A 21,099-nucleotide genomic window follows, 5' to 3' on the forward strand; every position below is an offset into this window, starting at 1 on the left:
ATGTTTTTCTAACAAATGAATTTGGTTTCAATGCAAACCTCTTTTTAGCAATTTAGTCTGATTCTATGCAGGCTCTGGATGCAAATAAGAAAATTGTAACATCTAGAACGAACAAAAGCCGACTTTAAAAGGGAAATGGAAACTCATAACCTTTTCTTCTTGACATTCCAGCCACTGAATTGTTTTATTCAGATCATCAATGGCCTACTTCTTCACTTCCGAAGGCTTAAAGCATTTCCTGGCAACATCAGTATTATAAAACATCTTGTCAGCTTTACCTTTGATTTTATTCGCATCTCTTGTAAAATTGCAATTTTGTTCCAAAACATCTTTTTTATTTTTCTATTTACTTTTCTAGAAAATGAGAGTAGAGATATAAACAAGATGCATGTGGCAATCAATATAGCACTCATTATATGTCAACAGAAGGTCTCTAACTTCAGGTCCTGTCCTATATACAAGTATATAGCCAATTATATACCTCCATTGGCTTCACGTGATCCATTTACTTTACGCTATGGTTTCCCAGCATGAAAAAAGTTAATTGTCAATTTCAATCAGCTTCCTCCGGGTGTAACACTGTTATCCAATCCTAATCCCCAAAACGAAGAAAATAAAGGATACATCATGTAATATCAGGTAAGACTATCATCCACAAAATATTTAGAAAATGATACAACCAAGAGTCTACATAGCATGATAAGAATTTCCCTACCAAAAGAAAAATGTGTTATAGTTTGATACCCCATTAATAGTTAACAATTAAGAGAATTAACACTACCAAGACTAGCGAAAAAGAAAAGATATGGATTGGATTATGCGATAGACAACCTCTCGTCCTCTCATACAATAAAGGCAAAGAAATGCCTATAATCTTTAAACACTGAATCGGGGTCCAAGAACCACCAAAAGTTAAGGGTATTACATCAATTGACACTGAATTAAATGTGAAGCTAAACGATCAAACAAAGATTTACGAAGATTATTATTCCACAATGAACAAAGAAAAAGATTTACAAAGATAATTATTCTGCATGAACAAAGAAAAATATTTACAAAGATGATTTTTCCACATGAACAAAGAAAATGACTTTAAACATTAGGATATTCCTGTACTTTCTTTACCTTTAAGATAATAGCTTTACTTTTAATACTATGAGCTCATCAACAATCATGGTCAACACCAGATATCTTAACTTTTTTAATATGTAAACAAAACAAGGAAAAATGAAATTCTTGGACACAATGGTTCCACATTAGTCAAATAGTTGCTACTACATAAAAAAATGGCCAAATCAAGCATTAATCTTTAAGAAGCTTTCCAGTTTCCAACCGTATAAAGAGATTGAGAACTAACTTTGTGGACACGGTCAATACTCAAAAGGCATCAATACTAAATATCAGAAGAGTGTACAGGTGATTTAATGTATTGCTTATGAAACCTAGCCTCTTACATACAAAGCAACGAGTCCTTAAAGGACGGTACATTCTACTATAGTTGTTGAAGGCTTCCAATGATGCTCACTGCTCTACCCCTAAAGCCTTGGGACCTACTGTCCCATATTAGGGGGTGGTGGAGGAAGACGAACACCCTGGTTCTGCATTGGTTGCGAAGGAAAACCTTGTGGAGGTGGCATTGATGGAGGTCTACCACCCATGTTGAAACCAGCTGTCCCACTGGCAACAGGGGGTGGGGGTGGGACAGATGGCATTCCGCCAGAAGGCACAGGTCTAGGACCATTAGCTGCCATAGGAGGAGGAGGTGGCATTGATCCCGGCATTGGAGGTGGAGGAGCTCTAGGAGGATTTGCCATAGGTGCACCAGGAGGTAGCCCTTGTGGAGGAGGTGGAGGTGGTGGCAGTGGAGCTTGGGGTGGTGGGGGCAAAGGCCTTGGTGGAGCACCAGGTGCTGCTGTGCCATTGGCTGCAGAAGCAGGCTGTGGTGGTTTGTTAGCCTCTGGCGGCTTGGACTTAAAATACAATTGCAGCTGCAGACAAGTATCAATTCAAGTCATCAATGGCAGATGGTGGGAAACTGGAAATTATAAATCAGTAATGCACATCACAAACAGAGAATTAAAAAAGCAAGAAATAAAACAGGAAATGCAACAATAATTTCTTTGCATTGGTAGCTACTAGGGCAAACAATTAAAATGCAACAATTCGGATTTTCTTGACCAAACTTGTGCTTGAATGATAAGGACAAAATGTATGTGTTCATAGGTTTAATTTACGGTCAAAAAACAGGTTATAACTAAAAGCTTTAAGAAAGAGCCTATAAAAACAAAATAATTATTGCTTTTTCACAGAAAAAAATTATCAAATATGCTGCAAGGTCATTAGGATGTAGTATCACTTTTTTTTGCATCAATACACATTCAAAATTGCACGCTCTTAGGATAAGTGCACAGTGCTTCCATTGATTTGTACAAGTCTAGGAGTTACAACAATGTATGGGTTTTACTATCACTTTCATGTAAACTTAAAATTCACTGTCAATTCATAGTTCCCCAATCATATTTGTTCTTCTTTCAAAACAGGTTTGTTCTTTCCTTTTTGCCGAGATGAAGGAGACATTAACAAATTCCCAATCCCGCAAACAAAACATGTAAACACTTCGATAGACCAAGTTTTCCATCACAAACGCAAAAGAGGTGTAAATGTAAATGTAAATGTACTAACCGTGAACATCTTTGAGTCTGGATCCCAGTGCGAGAAAAACTTAGGAGTAGACTTATCAATCTCCGTGCTAGGCACCTGAAAACATAGACTAATAAGCACAAAGAGCAAATCTCGAAAATCAAAGTGCATAGAAAGACCAAACCAAAAGCAATAACTTACCTTGAAAGCAACAATTTCATACGGTTCAGCTGCAAACAAAAGATACTGATATCTTTTGTCGAACGGTTGTACCCTCTGTAAGCATCAAAACATAAATATCAAAACACGGCGACAGTGAGAAAAAGTCGATAGAAAGGTAAATCAATAAACCTGCTCGTATGAAGACATAAAGCGGTGCCTGGGCTTGGTTAGGTCTTCAATCTCAGGATATTCAATCTACATCAATACAGAATTATAAATAAATAAATAATATTATGGCATAAAAGAAGGGTCAATGTTCCGTAAAAGAGAACCTGAAATAGGAGAGATCTTTGCTTGGTCTCGGGATCATACTGCTTGGTGACACGGTAGCCAGGGCGTCCAATCTTAACTGCACAGTGCACACGAAGTGTTTGCTTAATATAATTAATAAGCGAAATGAATGGAGAAAAGAGGAAAGTGAGAAAAATGCCTGTTTTGCGAAGCGAGACTTTGCGCTTGTGAGGCTGGGGCTGAGCGGGGGCGTCCTTGGCCTCGCGAGCGGCGCGTTTGGCCAAATTGGTCTGGTGGCGTTTGCCCTGAGTGTGGGCCAAGTAGTTTCCCTCGTTGTTGTGAAGAGTGAGGCAGAGCTTGCATTCGTAGCTCCCGAGGTGGTTGCGCATGAAGTAAGGGTCCTTCGCCAGGTCTATCGTCTCCAGAGCCAGTCGCCGGAGACGCTCTCGCCGGTCGATCGCTTCGTTCTGCGCCGACGCCGCGCCGCCGCTCCCCGGCTTCGATCCCCATTCTCGATCCATTGTTGCTTTCTCTGTTGCACGATGGAGATTAAGATTATATTCTTCCCTCCCTCTTGGGCCATTTCACCAAAGCCCAAACTTAGAGGCCTGCTACATCTACATCTCTTTACGTACCACCCCACTTTCAATTTCCTTTTCCAGATTAATTTTCACAACAAAAATACTTATATTAAAATTCATTTATATATTTTATCTTATCTCTTCATTCTTTTAATTATTGGATATTCAAAAATATTTTTAAAATTATTAAATATTATATTATATTATTTTTTAAAATTATTAAATATTATTTAATATTAATTTTTAAAATTATTAAATATTTAAAAATAGATTAATATTTATTTTTATAAAATTTAATTTAAAAATCTCAACATATAAATATATTTTTAAAATCAATTTTACTATGATGAAATCAAATTATCATATTCAACCTAACAATTTAAAATTTAAGAAATTTGAATTGACTCATCCAAACAAAATATTTTAAGAATGATAGAAATTGAAATCAAAATAATTCAAATACCAAGAATTTAAAATTCCTTGAATTTGTAAAATTCTTCGTCCAAACACACTATAAAAACTTTTACATCGTCAATTTATTAAAAATTATTGTAAATATTATTTTTTTAAATTAAATAAATTCACTATGTATGATAAATTCTGAATGAATGATAATGTAATTCTTTTATATGGTCAACACAGATTATTTTCTTTTTATTCTTCTTCTATTTTTTTTTTAATTTCCTTAAACATTTCGCGTTTCACAAATTAATTGCATAGTCATTTTGAGAAAATGTTTTTATTTTATTTTTTCACTTTTAATTACAAATTTTTATCTTATTTTTAATTTGTTTCTTGTTTTCAAGATATATAATAAAAAATTATATTATAAAATAGTAAATTGATAAATATATAGATGAAAACTTTATTATTTTAAAAAACAGTTTAATAAAACACCTAAAAATAGAAAATTTTATATTTGTATACATTAGGTGCAATGACCAAAGCTGATATGTATGAAAAGTAAAAGTAATGTAACATGTCATGTTCTTAGTTGTGTTGGTGCAGACTCCCATATTTTACGCCTTCAACTGGACATACTATACACGTTATTGGACTTGGACAAAAGTCAAAACTCTGAATCTTAATAAAGTAGATGGTAAGAATTTAGTGATTTGAAAATAGATATTTAATAAATTAGTAAGAGTAGAAGAAAGTGAGGTAGGAGAGGAGTGAAGGGAGGTTTTCCTCTCTCTCCAAAAAAATAGCCTAACCTTCCGTTTTCTCATGTTATTCGGTTGACGGAGATCTAGCTTCATTCATTCATTCATCCTTTCATCTCCAAATCCCTAACCTTTCTTTTCTCTCCCTCTTTCAAGATCCAAAGACTCTTCTCTCCGATCTCCCACATCATGTCTCACAGAAACGACACTAACACCTATTCTTCCTTACCCATCACCTCCTCCTACCTTGAATTGCAGCGCCAAACCGATTCCTCCAAATCCCCTTCTTTCGACGAAGCCGAGGTCTATTTGGGATCCAAGGTCGACGACGACGAAGACGATTTAGAAATCGACATCGATAACTATCCCCTCGTTGTTCCGGCTCCCACTCTGGGTTCTGGAGTACCCGGCGCTGTCTTCAATTTGACAACTACGATTATTGGTGCAGGGATTATGGCCCTTCCCGCCACCATGAAAGTTCTCGGAGTGGCTTTGGGGATTGTGTTGATTATCGTGATGGGAATTTTATCTGAAATTAGTGTCGAATTGTTGGTGAGGTTTTCCGTTATGTGTAAGGCATCCTCCTATGGTGAGGTTGTGCAACACGCCATGGGAAGGCCCGCGAGGGTTGTGTCGGAAATTTGTATAATTGTGAACAATGCTGGTGTTTTGGTCGTTTATTTGATTATCATGGGTGATGTTATGTCTGGTTCGGTTCACCACATGGGGGTTTTTGACCAGTTAATGGGGAATGGCGTTTGGGATCAGAGGAAGCTTGTTATTCTTGTTGTTATGGTGGTTTTCCTTGCTCCACTTTGTTCCCTTGACAAGATTGATTCGTTGAGTTTGACCTCAGCGGCGTCGGTGGCGCTTGCTGTGTTGTTTGTGATTGTTGCTTTCACTGTGGCTTTCATTAAGCTTGTTGAAGGGAAGGTTGATTCTCCCAGGATGGTTCCTGATCTCAGCTCAAAAAGCGCAATTTTGGATTTGCTTGTTGTGATTCCCATCATGACCAATGCATATGTTTGTCATTTCAATGTGCAGCCAATTTACAATGAGCTTGAGCAGCGTTCGCCGCAGAAGATGAACCGCGTTGGGAGGCTCACCACGGTTTTGTGCATCCTGGTGTACGCCTCCACAGCCATATCTGGTTACCTTCTGTTTGGGGTTGATACTGAGTCTGATGTGTTGACTAATTTTGATAAGGATCTTGGAGTTAGGTTTAGCTCTGCCATAAACTACATTGTTAGGGTAGGATACATTCTTCATTTGATACTTGTTTTCCCCGTGATTCATTTCTCCCTGCGCCAAACTGTGGATGCTTTAGTGTTTGAGGGATCACCTCCATTGTCAGAAAGTAGGAAGAGATCTCTTGGGTTGACTGTGGTTTTGTTGGTTCTCATATATATTGGGTCTACCATGATTCCAAGCATATGGACAGCTTTCAAGTTCACTGGGGCAACTACTGCTGTTTCATTGGGTTTTATATTTCCTTCACTTGTTTCATTGAGATTACGGCATCAGGGGGATTTAAGCCGTGGAGAATGGGTTTTATCATGGATAATGTTGGTATTGGCTGTGACTGTTAGCATAGTAGGTGTTGTTGGCAATATCTATAGCCTTGAGAGTAAGTCTTAGTCACAATTTGGTTTCTTTTTCATGTGGTGATTTTTTGAGTACGCAGCATTTGTTCATTGGCTCTGCTGCAATGTTGTTCAAACAGTAGAAGATAGGGGGTGACAGGATTTTTCTATAATATGGGATAAGTATTTTTGCCCCGGATATGATATATAGGATATGAGATGCACATAAACCTTAAAAAGTCCTTGAATTTTGAGGAATGATGACCAATTGATTCGGTACAAGAGGAATTTGTGGCTGATTAGTTTGCCACAGATGTAGCTATGTATACAGTTCTGTTCTTTATGCTAGTATTATCTTTTTTGTTCATTGATTTTACCCAAGGATGGTGTTGTAACATTTTGTAACATTCATACAATTGGTTAACCGGCTCGTTTCCAAGATTTGTTTTCATTTTCCAAAAGAAAATCTGTGTTTTAGTTATTTTCTATCTACCATTTTTTTCTCCCAACAGTGGGCTGTTAATACTTGTTACTTGAAACATTTGAACTTGATTTTAATCACTATTTGAACAAAGCTGGTTCTACTAGAAACATTTTCAGTAGAAAATTACTTGTTGGCTTGTTATAAAATGTCTTTTTGTGAATCGGGTTTATATTTGCCTAGGAAATAATACAGGAGGGCCCTGCACACGCCACACTACAATACAATACAACACAACGCGGCATTGCATAAGAATCATGCACAATGGTAACATTTACTATTAACGGTATTTCGGTATTACATTCAAAGTAGAATGCAAACAATTTGCTTCATAGATTTGATCCTTTCCGAAGTTGTGCTAGCTGTCTCGGCTTTAAGGAGGTGACTATTTTTATGATTTTTTTTTTATTATTTTCTTTCTTTCTGAATCTTATATGTAACTTTGTTTGATTGTTTGTTGTTACGTGTTTAATTATGTTTGCCTCCCTGCATTCATTTTTAGACTTCTGGAATACCTTATCTTTAGCTTTAAAACAATGCTAAATTGTTGGAACCCATGTTTGTTGCAATACCATAATTCACTGATTTGGCTTCTCTAAGGAGTAGGGGACCAAGGGTATGTGCTGATAAACTTTTTCATAAGGAGAAGAAAATAAAAATGTTTTTTCATTTGATAAAAGAGAAATTGGATGATACACTGATTAAAACAATTTTATCCTATTATTCAATTATAAACTACCATTGTTAACTCTTATTATAACTAAAAAGTCATATCAATGGTGAAATTTGGTTGATTGGTAGTTTAAAATTATTTTATTTTATCATGTATCACTATTAAATTTTTATTAAAATTAGCTTATACTTTAGTTAAAAAATATATTTTGAAAAAATTAGTAAAGGATATTTTTATTAAATTAGTTTATGTATAAATTAATTTTAAATTTTAGAAAAAAATAATTTATTTTATTATTATATTATTTATAAATAATTATAAAAAAGTTTATCTAAATGAGCTCTAGATTTTCATGAAGATAAAGATTCCTATCTAAGTATGTTCCAACTATTAATCCACATAAACCTTTTTCGGTTTGTGGAGAACAGAATGAAAGCTTGGTTAGTTAAATAATACTATTCAGTTATCTTAAGTTAACACATGTATTATTTTTCGGTAAAATTAATACAAGTTTATCATGATCTCTTGAAGCCCTCTTTAAATTAGGCTTGGGCAGTAAAACACATGTCAATCATTATCTCTTGAAGAATCCTTTAAATTAGACTTCGGTGGTGAAACCCTCAAGATCTAAGCCATAAACATCAAATGACCTAATTTGATCTAAGCCATAAAATCATCAAATTAGATCAAACTTTTAATATTTAAATTACTCTAAATTAAGCTGCAATTTATTTTTATAATCAGATAAATATTTTTTTTCCTAATAATCAATCTATCAAATCATGAACATCATAAACAATTAGTCTAGTATAATTCATTTTTTTTAATATTCAACAAAAGTAATGCTCTCATTAATAATGAGACACGTCAAAAGTAATAAGATATTGAGAACTTGTTAGTGGTATTCAAATCTCGATAACACATCTACTTTTCCTTTTAAATGCAGTAACATGGGGTATCTTCATCCCATAAATAATATTATGAAAGTAAGCAACAGTAGTTAAACATGAGTACTTGTATCTAACATCACGCAACTCACATGGTCCAGATTTTATGTCATATCATGCTAATTGCTAAGGTGCCTTGTCAATTAGCATTTTTTTTTATGATCAATCAATTAATACACACATACATATATAATTGAAGAAAACACTTGTTCACACTATATTGATTTTTGATTATTAGAAAAAAAAATATAATAATGAGAATTGAATTTATCTCTTCATATTTTTCCTTCAACTTCTCATCACTTGTTCACCTGGCCTGACTTAGCTGCTTCCACCCATAATTAACTACCAATTATAATTTTGGAAAATTTGGCTTTGTTTATTGTTAAAAAGTATGATTTGGTTAACAAAGTTAATGCTTAATTTACACTTGTTAATGCCCATAAATAAGGTTAATTATGATGTCTATTTCCATAATCAAACACGCGTATACAAAGCAGTTGGGTTTGCACAATGCTGAAATGATACCGTGCACACAAATATGACCATATTTTTTTAGAATATGGGTTTCCATAACATTGATGTTTGTACATATACTAACTCTGGTCATTAATTAGTTTGACACACATGATTATATTCAATTTGACTGGTGCTTTGAACCAAACACATAGATCTATTTAATCTGCTGTTTTCATTAGCATTAATTAATACTAACACGAAGTGTTGCGAGATCTAAACCTTGATTAATTTATACCTTTACATTTAATTCATGGACTATTTTCACTTTTGTTTGCATCAAAATCTCCAAACTCAACTTCAATAACATTTCTGCTCACCGAAAAATGGTATGGCTCAACGAAAAAACTATTAACATTTGTAATTATTATTTTAGAAGTCATATTTAAAGTATTTTTTAATTTGTTAATGGTAATTTTTTTACACTAACAATATATTAATTAAAATAAAACTCATTCTTTTATCTATCTTATTTTACTTTGACATTCCATACACTATTATTTTCTCTCTATTTTTCTAATGAGGATAGGATTTAATTATATTATCTTGGAATTTTCAAATGGCAGATATATAAGTATTTTCTTTTCAAAAGAGATGAGTAAAAAGAATGATAAAACATCTAACAAAAAATGGGCCCAATTATTATCAATTGATTTACAAATTATTAGTGTAATAATTAAGGAATATTGAGGAAATGAATCGAGGGAAAATGTGATCGATGGTTATGGGAGTATGAGTATCATCATTTCACCTTGAATTGGACTATATACGAACCCTAAGGATATATAACATATTCACATGGGAATAGTGGTCTGATATTTTATTTGTGCTCGTGAACCTGCATGGATCCAAATTTTAATTGATAGGAGCATGTTCGTAAAGGCAAAACAAAGACACAAACAACCATTGGGAGACAATGGATAGTGTCTGAGTCATTTATTAGGGTTGGACCAGCTATTCCAATTTTTAGAATTTAAAAGTAAAAATATCTGAAAGTATATATTAATTATATCAAATAAATCCAATGCTTACTTTTTAAAATATGGTTTTATTCGGACAATAGTAAAGAACCGGTAAATAAATATTTCTTATAAAACTTAATTTTAATGTATTAGCAAATATTAAATCTTATGTTTTGGTAAAAAAAATCAGTTTCATCTCTTTTTATTGATAAAAAATTATTTTAAGTTATTTAAAACATTTAATAAAATAATTATTAAGGTTGATTTAGTGATAAAGAGATTGGAAGAGATATATATTAAAACTTAAGTTCAATTTTCATTATTATTGTTATATATGTATATAAATAATGTGTACAAAATGATGTTAAAAAAATTATAACAGTATATATTTTTTTTAAACTTTAAATTGCAACTACGTAGATACATGTTGATGGAAAAAAAAAACTATCATCATCTCAATCCAGTTGTTTTGGATTATAATGCATATATAAACACAATAAAAAGAACTATTAAGATTGACTTTAACGGAAATATACGATAAATGTACAAGAATTTAAATTCAACGATTCTTGTTAATAATAAAAAAAAAAACCCAGAAAAGTTCCTTTTAAAAAAATATTATAATGAGTCAGCATAAGTTATGCATTACTTTGTGTTTTAAATTTTAGGTGCACTTTAGTTTTAGGAAAAGAATCATTAAATTTTGGAAGTTACTGAAACACTAACATGCTTTTGAAATAAAGAAAGAAAGAAATTCACGCGGTGACCGACACTGACATATGAAAGTAATATAGTTTGAGTGGCCAAAACATTGTTATTAATCTTTCTGAAATTAAAGAAATTACACATATTAACTTGAATTACATGCTCGTAATATCTTTCATATAATTCAGAGAAAGAGAAGAAGATTAATGTAAGTCTCAAAGAAACAACACGACGCTGATGCGCATAATTAAACAAATCCAAACATTTAGACGAATCACACAAATATTGTGCTCATAGATTAGAGGCTATTTCGATTTTCGATCATGATGGCACACAACATCAAACTCTTTCATTATTTGTCTTTTACATTATGTATATTTTAAGAAAATGATTAATTATATAGATTATTACCATAAAATACTTTTAACAAATTAAAACACCTCTATATATGAAGAGAATTGATTAATTAATTAGTATTGTATAGCCTGTGTAATACATAGATATATGTTTATTACATATAATTAAAGTTTATAATAAATTACATATATAAAAATATTATATTTAATTGTATAAATTATATTCAAAATTTATATTAATAAATATTTTTAAACATATAAATTATATTTTAAATTTATCATAAATATTTTATATTGTAGCAAAAAAAAATTATTTATTAATAATTTATTTAAAATATTAATATTTATTTCATAAATAATTATGACAAAATAAAATCAAATTTATATAAAGTTAATTTTTTTTTAAAAAAAACATTCTCACATAAAAAAGTGACTTGAATTTAATATATAAGGATTAATCAAGATTGTTCTAATAATGAACATTAAAATTATATCTACAAAATTATATATTCAAATATTATTATTGTTATTGTAATTTTTATAGATAAAAGAATATAGAATTAACTAGTGTGAGTTTTTCACTTAAATAAGTAGTTTTGAGTTCAAACTTTTACTGTAGTTGTTAAAATATATATACTAAAAGAGAGTCTTAGTATTTATGATGTTTTGATTGGTTTGAAGATAATTATCTTCCATGAAAATTATATATGGACCGTACAAATTATTATTAAAAATTAATTATCTTTTTAATTTTTGAAAATAACACTACTAAAAAAGTGTCACTTTCTTGCAAATTTTCCTGCAAAAAAATATTGGCAGAAATTTTTTGCAAATTTATTTACGAAAAATAATTTACAGATATTTCTTACAAATTTTGCTACAATTTTAATAATCATAGAAATTTTTTTCCATGGTAAAAATTTGCAGAAAATATTGTAAGAATTTTATTTTGTTTCTTGCAGATTTTCTTGCAAAAATAAATTCGCAAGTAATGTTTACTAAATGATAGAAAAATTTTGCAGGTAACTTTTCCTGCGAATTTTCCTGCAAATTTTAATCCGCAGGAAAAATAAAAAAAAAATATTTGAATTTATAATTTTAATATTTTAAAAAAACTTCAAGTCTCACATCGATTGAAAATAAAGAAATTAAAGAGTATATAAGTTGGGGCAACACTTACCTTACAAGTTGATTTATATGGTTGAGTGTTAGACTTATAATCTATCATCTTAGAATTTAAAAGATTATGTATCACATGTTAGAGGCATGGAAACAAATGCTTCGGATGAATTTATTGCGAGCATTTGAAAGTTGAAAAATTATTAATAGAATTTATAGTAATTTCTTTATTTTTTTTTCGTAAAAAATATTCCTGCAAAATTTCTTGCGAAAAATTCGCAGGAAACTTTCTTGCGAATTTTCTTGCAAATTTTTTTTGCAGGAAACTTTCCTGCAAATTTTTTTCACAAGAAATTTCGCAAGAAAATTTTCTACAAATTTTAAAATTCGCAAAAAAATATTATCTACGAAGATATTACCTGCAGATAAAATTTTGCAGGAAAATTTGCAAGAATAACGTTTCCTGCGAATTTTTCATGAAAATTCGCAAGAAAATTCGCATGTAATAAAAAAAATTCTAGTAGTGTAATAAATATTTTTCTTGGAGCGTATTACTTGGGACAACATGGACAATATTCAGAAGCAACGGCAAATCAATTACTTCTCTTTTTTATTAAATCTTCAGTGTTGAAAAATCACGGTAGGCTTTAATTAATTTGCCTATTTTTCTATTTACAGAATTTCAATAAAGAAAAACAAAAATTCTTCACCACTTAAACCTACATTTGATTGAGATCAATCATATTAATTCACAACCTTTGGTTGCAAAAGCATACTTCATATATACAAACAAAAAGCCTAATTTGAAAGCTCTTATTACATATATACGCCAAAAATTGTGTGGGTGGTCATCGACGTCGTCCAAGCCTTGATTGTCGGCATAACATAACATAACATGTTCACATGAAAATGAAATTCATTGGTCTCACACTCCTCAAAATCAAAGTCTCACACTTGGCCCTCATTTTGCAGCAAACAGTGAACATGGCTTACATGCCCTCACATGCCTTCATACTATTACTATCTCAACATTCAACAAAATACCTTTTATTTTTATTAAAAGCATAGCCACCCCCTTACAAAGTTCAAACCCCAAAGTCACTCCTCAATCCTCATACTTAACCTTTTTTAATTATCTTTAAATTTTTCTTTACCGTCCTTCCTTTTGTTCTATATTTATTATAGTAAATTACACAAACATTTTACTAGATTTCACAAGATAACATTAATTTTTATTTTTTTTTCTATCCTTATACTAACTTTCTTTCTTTTTTCTTTAAAATATTATACTGACAAACTCTTTTATATTACATTAACTTTTTAATTATTTAATAAATATTAAATTATGTTTCCCCATAACAATATCAATGTAAATCTTAAAATTAACGTAAAGCTTGTCCAATTTCATAAAACTTTTGAGGGTACTATGGCATAATTTTCTCATATTTTTATATTGAAATTGATATAAAGTATTTATTATTATAATGATGAATATGTGTTGGTGACTTTGAAGTATTTCTCTGACATAATCTATATTTGTATATATAAATAAGAAAGGTGGATTGAAATCAAAAGACGTTCCATAAACTGAGCAGACATGGATTGGTTCTCATGGCTTTCAAAAACTGGTCTAGAGCCATCCCTAGTGTACGAGTATGGTCTGACCTTGGCTCACAACGAGCTTGAAGAAGAAGACATGTTTTACTTCAACCACGAGTTTCTCCAAAGCATGGGCATCTCCATAGCGAAGCACAGGCTAGAGATTCTGAAGCTCGCCCGCAAAGAGAAGGGAAAGAGGCCACTTGCGGTGGCAAGGCTCGTGGTGGCAATCAAGAGGACAAAGAGGAGCTTAGAAAACTATGTGAAGACTTTTATGCAGAAAGAAGAATCGTCATCAGCACTTGTTGTGGTGCCACCATCAAGGCCTAGTGGCTTGGGGACAAGGTGGAAGAGTGCTATGATGAAGAGGAACAAGAAGAAGTTGACGGTGGCCAAGAAAGAGACACTCTTTCTCACTAATGGAAGTCCCACTGCTCAGCTTGGTTTTTCTAGTCCTGTGGTGTACCATTTCCAAAAGGAGGAGAAGAAGATGGATGGAGATGATAACGATGATGATGATGGATATTGGACTGCTGCTGTTGAAGAGATCAAGTGGGATACCATGTTCCAGGATCTAAAGCCAAACTGAAACTTTTCTCTTTTCTTTCTGGGTTGACTCCTTCCCATGATTTGGAGAGAGAGAGAGAGAGAGAGAGAGTGGTTTGGGTTTTTTTCTTCCCCTTTAGCATGTATTCGGTTGAATTTCTGTGTAAACACTATTAGAGAAGAATATGGAAGGAAAGATGAAATAATCTTTTTCATAAGCTAAATTAGTATCGTAAAAATTCTCTTTTATTAGTTTTTTGTAATTTTATTTTTAATTGGTGCTTAAGTTAGTTTTAATTTATAGAAAAATTTATTTAATTTTTTTTTCTTCTTATTTTTCTTTTTTAGAAATACTTCTAGAGATACTTATTCAAACATATGGAGATGGGTTGGTTTAGTACATTGAGCATATGTCTCTCTTGCTTGTAGTATATATTTATGTATGTTCATGTCCTTTATGTTTGATAGGGGGAAAATTGTATCAGATTAGAGTCTTCATGAACAGAGAAATGTTTAAGTTTTGTAGCAAGAAGTATATAATTTAAATTTTGAAGCACAAAGTGTTAGGCTTTGACTTTAGGCACTGTGTGTTATGTATAATCGTGGTGCCAATGGTATTAACCGAGTTTATTTGATTCCATCTTGGAATTCAAGTCTCTTGAGTTATAGGGCCTTCCTCGTAATCATCTAATGCTTATTTTACTGCATCTAGGTAGAAGACCTTTGGGAAACACCAATATGTTGTGAAGCCTGAAACTATGTAGAGAGAAGAGGTGGATCACGTGAGGTGACCATGTGATGTCAGTGACTGCAGATCCGAGTAGGTAGCACTTAACTAGCAGAAGAGCTCTCTCGGGATTCATCGGCAGGGACCTCATTTTTGTTCCAATTTATTGCCAGTCTTGCATCTCCTTCCATGTAATAATGATGTAATGCTTACGTTTATTTTGAATAATCCATCAATTTGGTGCACCAAGTATCACTTTATCTCCTTAAATAGTCTTTAAACTAGTAAAATTATATTAATAGTTCTTCAAATTAATCTGCATTAGTACAATATATCAATGTAGAGACTAAATTGATAGATATACTTATATAATTTCATTGGTTTAAAAATTATTTAGCAGAGAGAGTGATACTTCATGAAATAAATTAATGGTTTATTCCGTTTATTTTATTTTAACTTTTGGCTATGTAATAATAAATATAAATATATAATGGACATCATAAGTAGTGTCCATCCAAGCAAACAATTGTGTCAGAAAAAACTTAGAAACCAAAATAACCAAGGACATGAGATAAGGAAGACAGCAACTGTCAACTGCGATTGAGGCTTAAAAAATTAGCACTTACGATATTTTAGGCTATTCAGAGAGGAGAGAAAAGCACCTCTACCACTGGCAGTATATAAAAGGAACTACATCCATTGTTAATTTTCAACACTTGTACAATATGGGCTAATACAGTACTTGCAATACTCAATTATATTACTTTTGTCTTACCTAACTTGAGCCAAATTAATAACACTAGATGCCCAATGCCATATTTACATTCTATTTTTAAAAAAAAAAAATTCGACATTTGAAAATAGGGAACCATAAATGCTGAAATCATAACATCATGGAAGTTTATTTTTCATCCAATTAGAGCTTGGAATCACATGTAGAAGGCCATATTGTCAATTGCCTTTATTTATTTATTTGTCTTTTTGGATGATATCTTCAACTAACCCTCAACTGGGGCAGGGGTTTCCAATAGCTTCTATGGACTTGTATATGCATACTTTGGCAGCTTCAATTGATTGAAGCATTGATCACATGATTCACATTAAAGTTCAAACTGAGCTACATCTATCTACCTATGACTATGCCATCGAAATTGAGGTTGATGAAATTATGCTGCATGCCATGAAAAATTTTAGTGCATTCTAAATTTCTGACATGTACCTGAAAAAACAAGAAATTTCTTCTACGGAAAGAAAAACTAGGTGAATCTAGCAGCATGATATGACATACACTAACCACAATTTAAATATTGGGAAATTCATTAATCTACACCTAAAAACTGTTGATCGCTCACATTGTGAGAATCACAAAAGAATAACTCCTTAGAATTGTTTCCAATAGCAAGCAAATACAGGGATATCGCCTAAGGCTCATAATTTTTTAGGAGCAACACATAAAATTTTTTGAAGAATGGATCCACAAAATTGATATATCTTGTACCTGGCAGGTAATTTTTGTACACACTCAGTGGTTTGAAGTCTGAGATAGACGAAATGAACCACCAGCATACAGCATTTGATATACTGGTCGTATTCTGAGTGTCAAAATTATACTCAAGATGGTACCAAGTCCACAGACACCAGCCAAAACCAGAAAAGTGAGCCTGAAGCAAGTTGCACCATAGCAGGTGGAGTTTCCTTGATTTGCAGCTTCTGCATCATACACGTTGCCAGCAAGGAAAACTGAGAAAATAAGGGCACCAATTGGATTTCCTAGCATCATGACGCTACTGATAACACCAAAGTGCCTCAAACCAAAAAGCTCAGAGACAGTTGGGATCATTATAGAATATTGAACCCCATAGCAGATCCCAAGCAAAGCCGTTGCAGCATAAAGAGTGCCATCAAGAGCTGAAGCATAAAGTAAAAAAGCTACGATCATGATTATTTGTGTACTTGTCATCCAAAATGTTCTCGGTAGTGTTATCAACCTGCCATGATGATAGCCTCATCGATACACGCCCAAACCAAGTAAAAAGCAATCACAAGTACCAGAAGAGATTTCAAAGTCTTCCCGTAAAGTTTTGTTTAGATAAACTTATCGATAAAAACTTATAAAAGAAGATAAGATGGTAAAAAGAATTATTTTTTTTCTAAAAGTTAAAATTAATTTATGAATAAACTAAATGTGAAAATATTTATTTATAAGGAAGTTTATCTGAACACGACCTAAGAGACTAACATCGTAACAAATCTCAATTCAGTTCATAAGGGAAAAACTACTTATGGTAAGTCCTTACACAATTAAAAAACTATTTCTAATTGATGGGGACCATGTCATAAAGCTCAATGTAAAGTCGGGAACTTCTTTAGAAAATAGTCATAGTTTGTTTGGTCCACGATTGTGTAAATAGAATACATACCTAACAAAGTGTTCAGAAACAATACCAGCACCAAGACGACCCATAAAATTGCAAAAGCTGAAGACCGAAAGCAATATGGTTGTATCTTCTACACCTAAGGCAACTCCAATTTGAGCCAAGTTATTGAGAACTGTTACTCCTGATCCAACCCCAAGAAAATAAGCAAACCAGAGAAGCCAGAAATCAGCCTTGACCAAAGCTTCACGGAACTTGAAATCATCACCCCTCTTAGGCCTCCTTTTCTTCCTTATCGCTCCCTCCCCTTCTGCTATGAGTGTCTCAACATCTGAAGCATCCTCACTTTCATGAAAACTTCCAAGATTGGCAGCTGAGGAAGATGGTGTCAGCAATGGACTTGTTTGAGTTGAAACATCATCACCTGTTAGCAACTGATCTGAAGAACCAAGCAGTGGAACGTTGCTCCTCTTTGAATTAGCAGGAAATAGTGTCATTTTGACAGGAATTGCAAGGGGAGTCATGAGAAGTATAACCATTATAGCAACCAAGATGTAGGATACAGCATCATCTATAGAGACCATGTCACTCACTATTGTGGTGATAACAAGATAGGAGGCAAGTAAAACACTTGCAACTTGGACAAAAATAAAATGCACATGCACCGAAGAGTCTTCCCCAGAAGGAGGGGTACAAGGCCGAACGAAGTACATCATAACTAAACATACGACAGGAATTCCAATTGCCAGGAACAAGAGTAATTCAGAAGCAGATGATTTCAGCAACATGCTATATATTAAGGTGTATACTGCAGCACTAATCCCCGCATAACCTTTAAGAATGCCAGAGATGGTGCCTCTACTGAGAGGAAAGTTTCTCATGTTGGTGACAAGCACGGCTGTACTAAACCACGCACTGCTGTTAGTGGCAACACAGAGGGCAAGCCATAACTGCCAAGTCACAAGGATCAAAGAGATATAGCGATACAATTATTCTAAAAATACATAGGATACAATATGTATAAGATAGTCTAGAGATTCACAAAACATAGTAAGTATATAATTGTAACTTTGCAAATTCAAATTAAGAACATGCTTCTTAGATATTACTAAAAACAAAAAAATTAGTAACAATAATTTTGTTCTATGTTTCTATATTCTACTTTTGAGGGTTGAATTAGGTTTAGATTGACATTCTAAGATGATATCAAAATTATTCTAGATCCATTAAAAAATGTCACTCATCATTTATATATGTATTAAGTTTAATAGTGTTGAGCATGAGGTAGTATATAGAGAAAATTTTAAAACCAAAAACAAAGCATTTAAGCATGAGCAATTATCACCTTAGACTGATTTTATAACATAAAGTTAGGCCCAAACCGAGATTCTGAGATTTATCAATTGTATTGAAACTTCATAATTTTTTTAAAGGCTTATATTGAAGTATCCAGAGTGTTAGTATGAAATATACGTAAAAGCAAATTAAAGTATTGAGTGGTTTGTGAACATATTTGGAATGAGGAATTACCAGGAGATAGGGGAATTGCGAAAGAGTTTGGCTAACAGCAAGCCAGATAAGGCCATAGCCAAATAAAGAAAGGAGAGAGCCAAGCAGAAGCAAAGCCCAAGGAGGGAACTTGTTGGAGGCAATACCAGGAAGCAGAGCCATGTTCTCCCCAACATCATTGGCCACTCCAAGAATACTGACCTGTTGCTGGTTGAGACCCAACACTGATTTGAGGGCAGAGGAATAGAGTGGGAAGTTGTATGCATTGCCAGATGCTATTTGAGTCCAAACTGCAGCTGCAAGACCAACCCAAGGAGGTCTGCTCCCAACTTTGAGAACCAGCTTTGGCATTTTTGCACTACAAGCCCACTATTTGTTTTGTTGAAGGATTGGATATTATAAGGCTCCAAAGGAAGAAAGGTTAGATTAGTGTGAGAATTGAATTGAATTGAATTGAATTGTGGTTAAAGGACAAAATACTCAACTCCAACACTTGTAGCAAATAATGCGAACCAAAATTACTAGTTTCTCTTGAGTGTTCTGCCTCATGCCCAGCCATGACCTTGACACTAATTTTAGTTTATCTGTCAGTGTTACCAAACGGTCCAAACCTAACTCAATGAGATTTCCATATGTTCTTAGTTGGAAAAAAATCTCATCCGTTCAGTGTCTCTTGTCTATTCTGAGAGTATTTCAAAAACAGTTGTCAACTCATTTTTAGTTGGTTTTATCATGTCATGTCATATTTAAAGAATTCACTAGAGATGGGTCTTACATATTACTGTATATTTTTATATTTTTTTAGACTTAATAAAGAATATAAATTAGAGAATTTCTATGGTACCTTCTATAAAAGAAGGGTACCAATACAGTCGATGATGTGTCAGATGATGTGTCGTTTATATAAATTTACGTGTCTTATATAAAATCCATGTCATTTTAAATTTTTTATTTATTTAAAATTCACAAACTGAAGTTCTCGTTTTATAATTTCGTATCTGGCTTCTTTTTAGGTTTCTGTTTCTTTCCTCTTTTCCCCGTTCTATCTCGCCGACGAACTGGTCTTGCGGGTCGGCGAGTCGTGAAGGCGGAGAGCGCGACCGCCGGCGAGGCGTGGGGGAGGAGCGTGGCGGAGAGGGAGAAGACATCAAAGCGGCCGTCTTCTTTCTGTGGTTGAACCAGGCCCGGGCCTCGACCACCTCGCTTCCGCCCGTGATTTCTAAAATAAAAGGGGTCATAGCGGTCTCGGGCTCCCGAGTGGCGGTTTGGGCTTGTTTTTGGAGCCGGGAGGGTGGTCCCTGGGGCGCCTGACCACTTCAGTTGTGGCCCCGTGGCCGGCAGAGGCGGAAGCGGCGTTGGGGCGGGCGTGGTGGTCCATGGGCGTTTGACATTCCCGCGAGAATTGGAAAAGTTGGTGGATTCTTCTTGTATAGAAAGAAAGCGCTAGTTTAGTTTTGCCGGATTTGTGAGTCTAGGGTTTAATTATTTCTGTTTGTGATCTATGTGGTTTGTGTAAAAAAGAGGCTCTGTTTTAGATTTTCTTATGTGCTTTTTGTTCCCCTTTCATGTTTGGATTAACTATATTGATAAAATGTCTTGGGAAAAAATGTTAATTAGGTTAGGATATGACTCCCTGATTACAGTGCTTTCTCCTTGTTATCGTTAATTTACATAATGCAATCATTGATTCATGTGATGTTATTATGATTATCATGTATATACAATCGTGCACAATCTTGCATTTCTTAGTCCCATTTCTGTTTTTGAGCAAAGGGGTTGTATATCAGAGTTCCCAACTAACACATCAAATGTAAATGTCATATGAGGACTTAGACAATAGATAAGATGAATTTTCGTCCTTTGATCTTTTTGGAAGTAATTTCGTTTCTTAATGCATTGTAGCATATCTTCTGAATCTGTAATTGATATTCCAATGAACAAAATCCTGGTTTTATAAATATTACATGAAGATTTTATCCTAAAAAGGAAAAATAATGTAAGGGAAATACACGACTATTGTATGGTAGCAATTTTGATGAGGTTTCTTAGTTAATGACTTAGTTGTTTTTGAAGCAGCTGTCAACAGGTTTATGTAGGCCTGTAAAACAATTACACTGATATTCCATCTCCTTCTCTTTTTCTCAACTATTTTTTATTATGAATA

General features: G+C 33.3%; 4 protein-coding genes across 4 annotated transcripts; 2 read left to right on the forward strand and 2 right to left on the reverse strand.

Annotated features, from left to right (window-relative positions):
* Nucleotides 1-1,279: 1,279 nt before the first annotated feature.
* Nucleotides 1,280-3,637, reverse strand: LOC109808573 (hydroxyproline-rich glycoprotein family protein). Its single transcript, XM_020371622.3, has 6 exons — nt 3,293-3,637; nt 3,135-3,211; nt 2,992-3,057; nt 2,842-2,916; nt 2,683-2,757; nt 1,280-1,988 (listed from the first exon to the last, which is right to left on the reverse strand). The coding sequence occupies exons 1-6, from the start codon at nt 3,612-3,614 to the stop codon at nt 1,551-1,553; spliced, it is 1,053 nt and encodes a 350-aa protein (XP_020227211.1). The 5' UTR covers nt 3,615-3,637; the 3' UTR covers nt 1,280-1,550.
* A 1,162-nt stretch (nt 3,638-4,799) lies between these two features.
* Nucleotides 4,800-6,871, forward strand: LOC109806849 (Transmembrane amino acid transporter family protein). The gene has a single exon (XM_020369377.3). The coding sequence runs from the start codon at nt 5,027-5,029 to the stop codon at nt 6,473-6,475; it is 1,449 nt and encodes a 482-aa protein (XP_020224966.1). The 5' UTR covers nt 4,800-5,026; the 3' UTR covers nt 6,476-6,871.
* Nucleotides 6,872-13,723: 6,852 nt separating this feature from the next.
* LOC109809195 (Sterile alpha motif (SAM) domain-containing protein) lies at nt 13,724-14,548 on the forward strand. Its single transcript, XM_083065960.1, has one exon. It carries the CDS (start codon nt 13,777-13,779, stop codon nt 14,365-14,367), a length of 591 nt encoding a protein of 196 aa, XP_082922086.1. The 5' UTR covers nt 13,724-13,776; the 3' UTR covers nt 14,368-14,548.
* A 1,788-nt stretch (nt 14,549-16,336) lies between these two features.
* On the reverse strand, nt 16,337-19,688 carry LOC109807509 (Major facilitator superfamily protein). The gene is made up of 3 exons (XM_020370044.3): nt 18,957-19,688; nt 17,472-18,376; nt 16,337-17,039 (listed from the first exon to the last, which is right to left on the reverse strand). Exons 1-3 carry the CDS (start codon nt 19,284-19,286, stop codon nt 16,574-16,576), a joined length of 1,701 nt encoding a protein of 566 aa, XP_020225633.2. The 5' UTR covers nt 19,287-19,688; the 3' UTR covers nt 16,337-16,573.
* Nucleotides 19,689-21,099: the final 1,411 nt, after the last annotated feature.

Source organism: Cajanus cajan, chromosome 10, assembly GCF_000230855.2.
Source record: "Cajanus cajan strain Asha chromosome 10, NIPB_CcT2T_4, whole genome shotgun sequence".
NCBI lineage: Eukaryota > Viridiplantae > Streptophyta > Magnoliopsida > Fabales > Fabaceae > Cajanus > Cajanus cajan.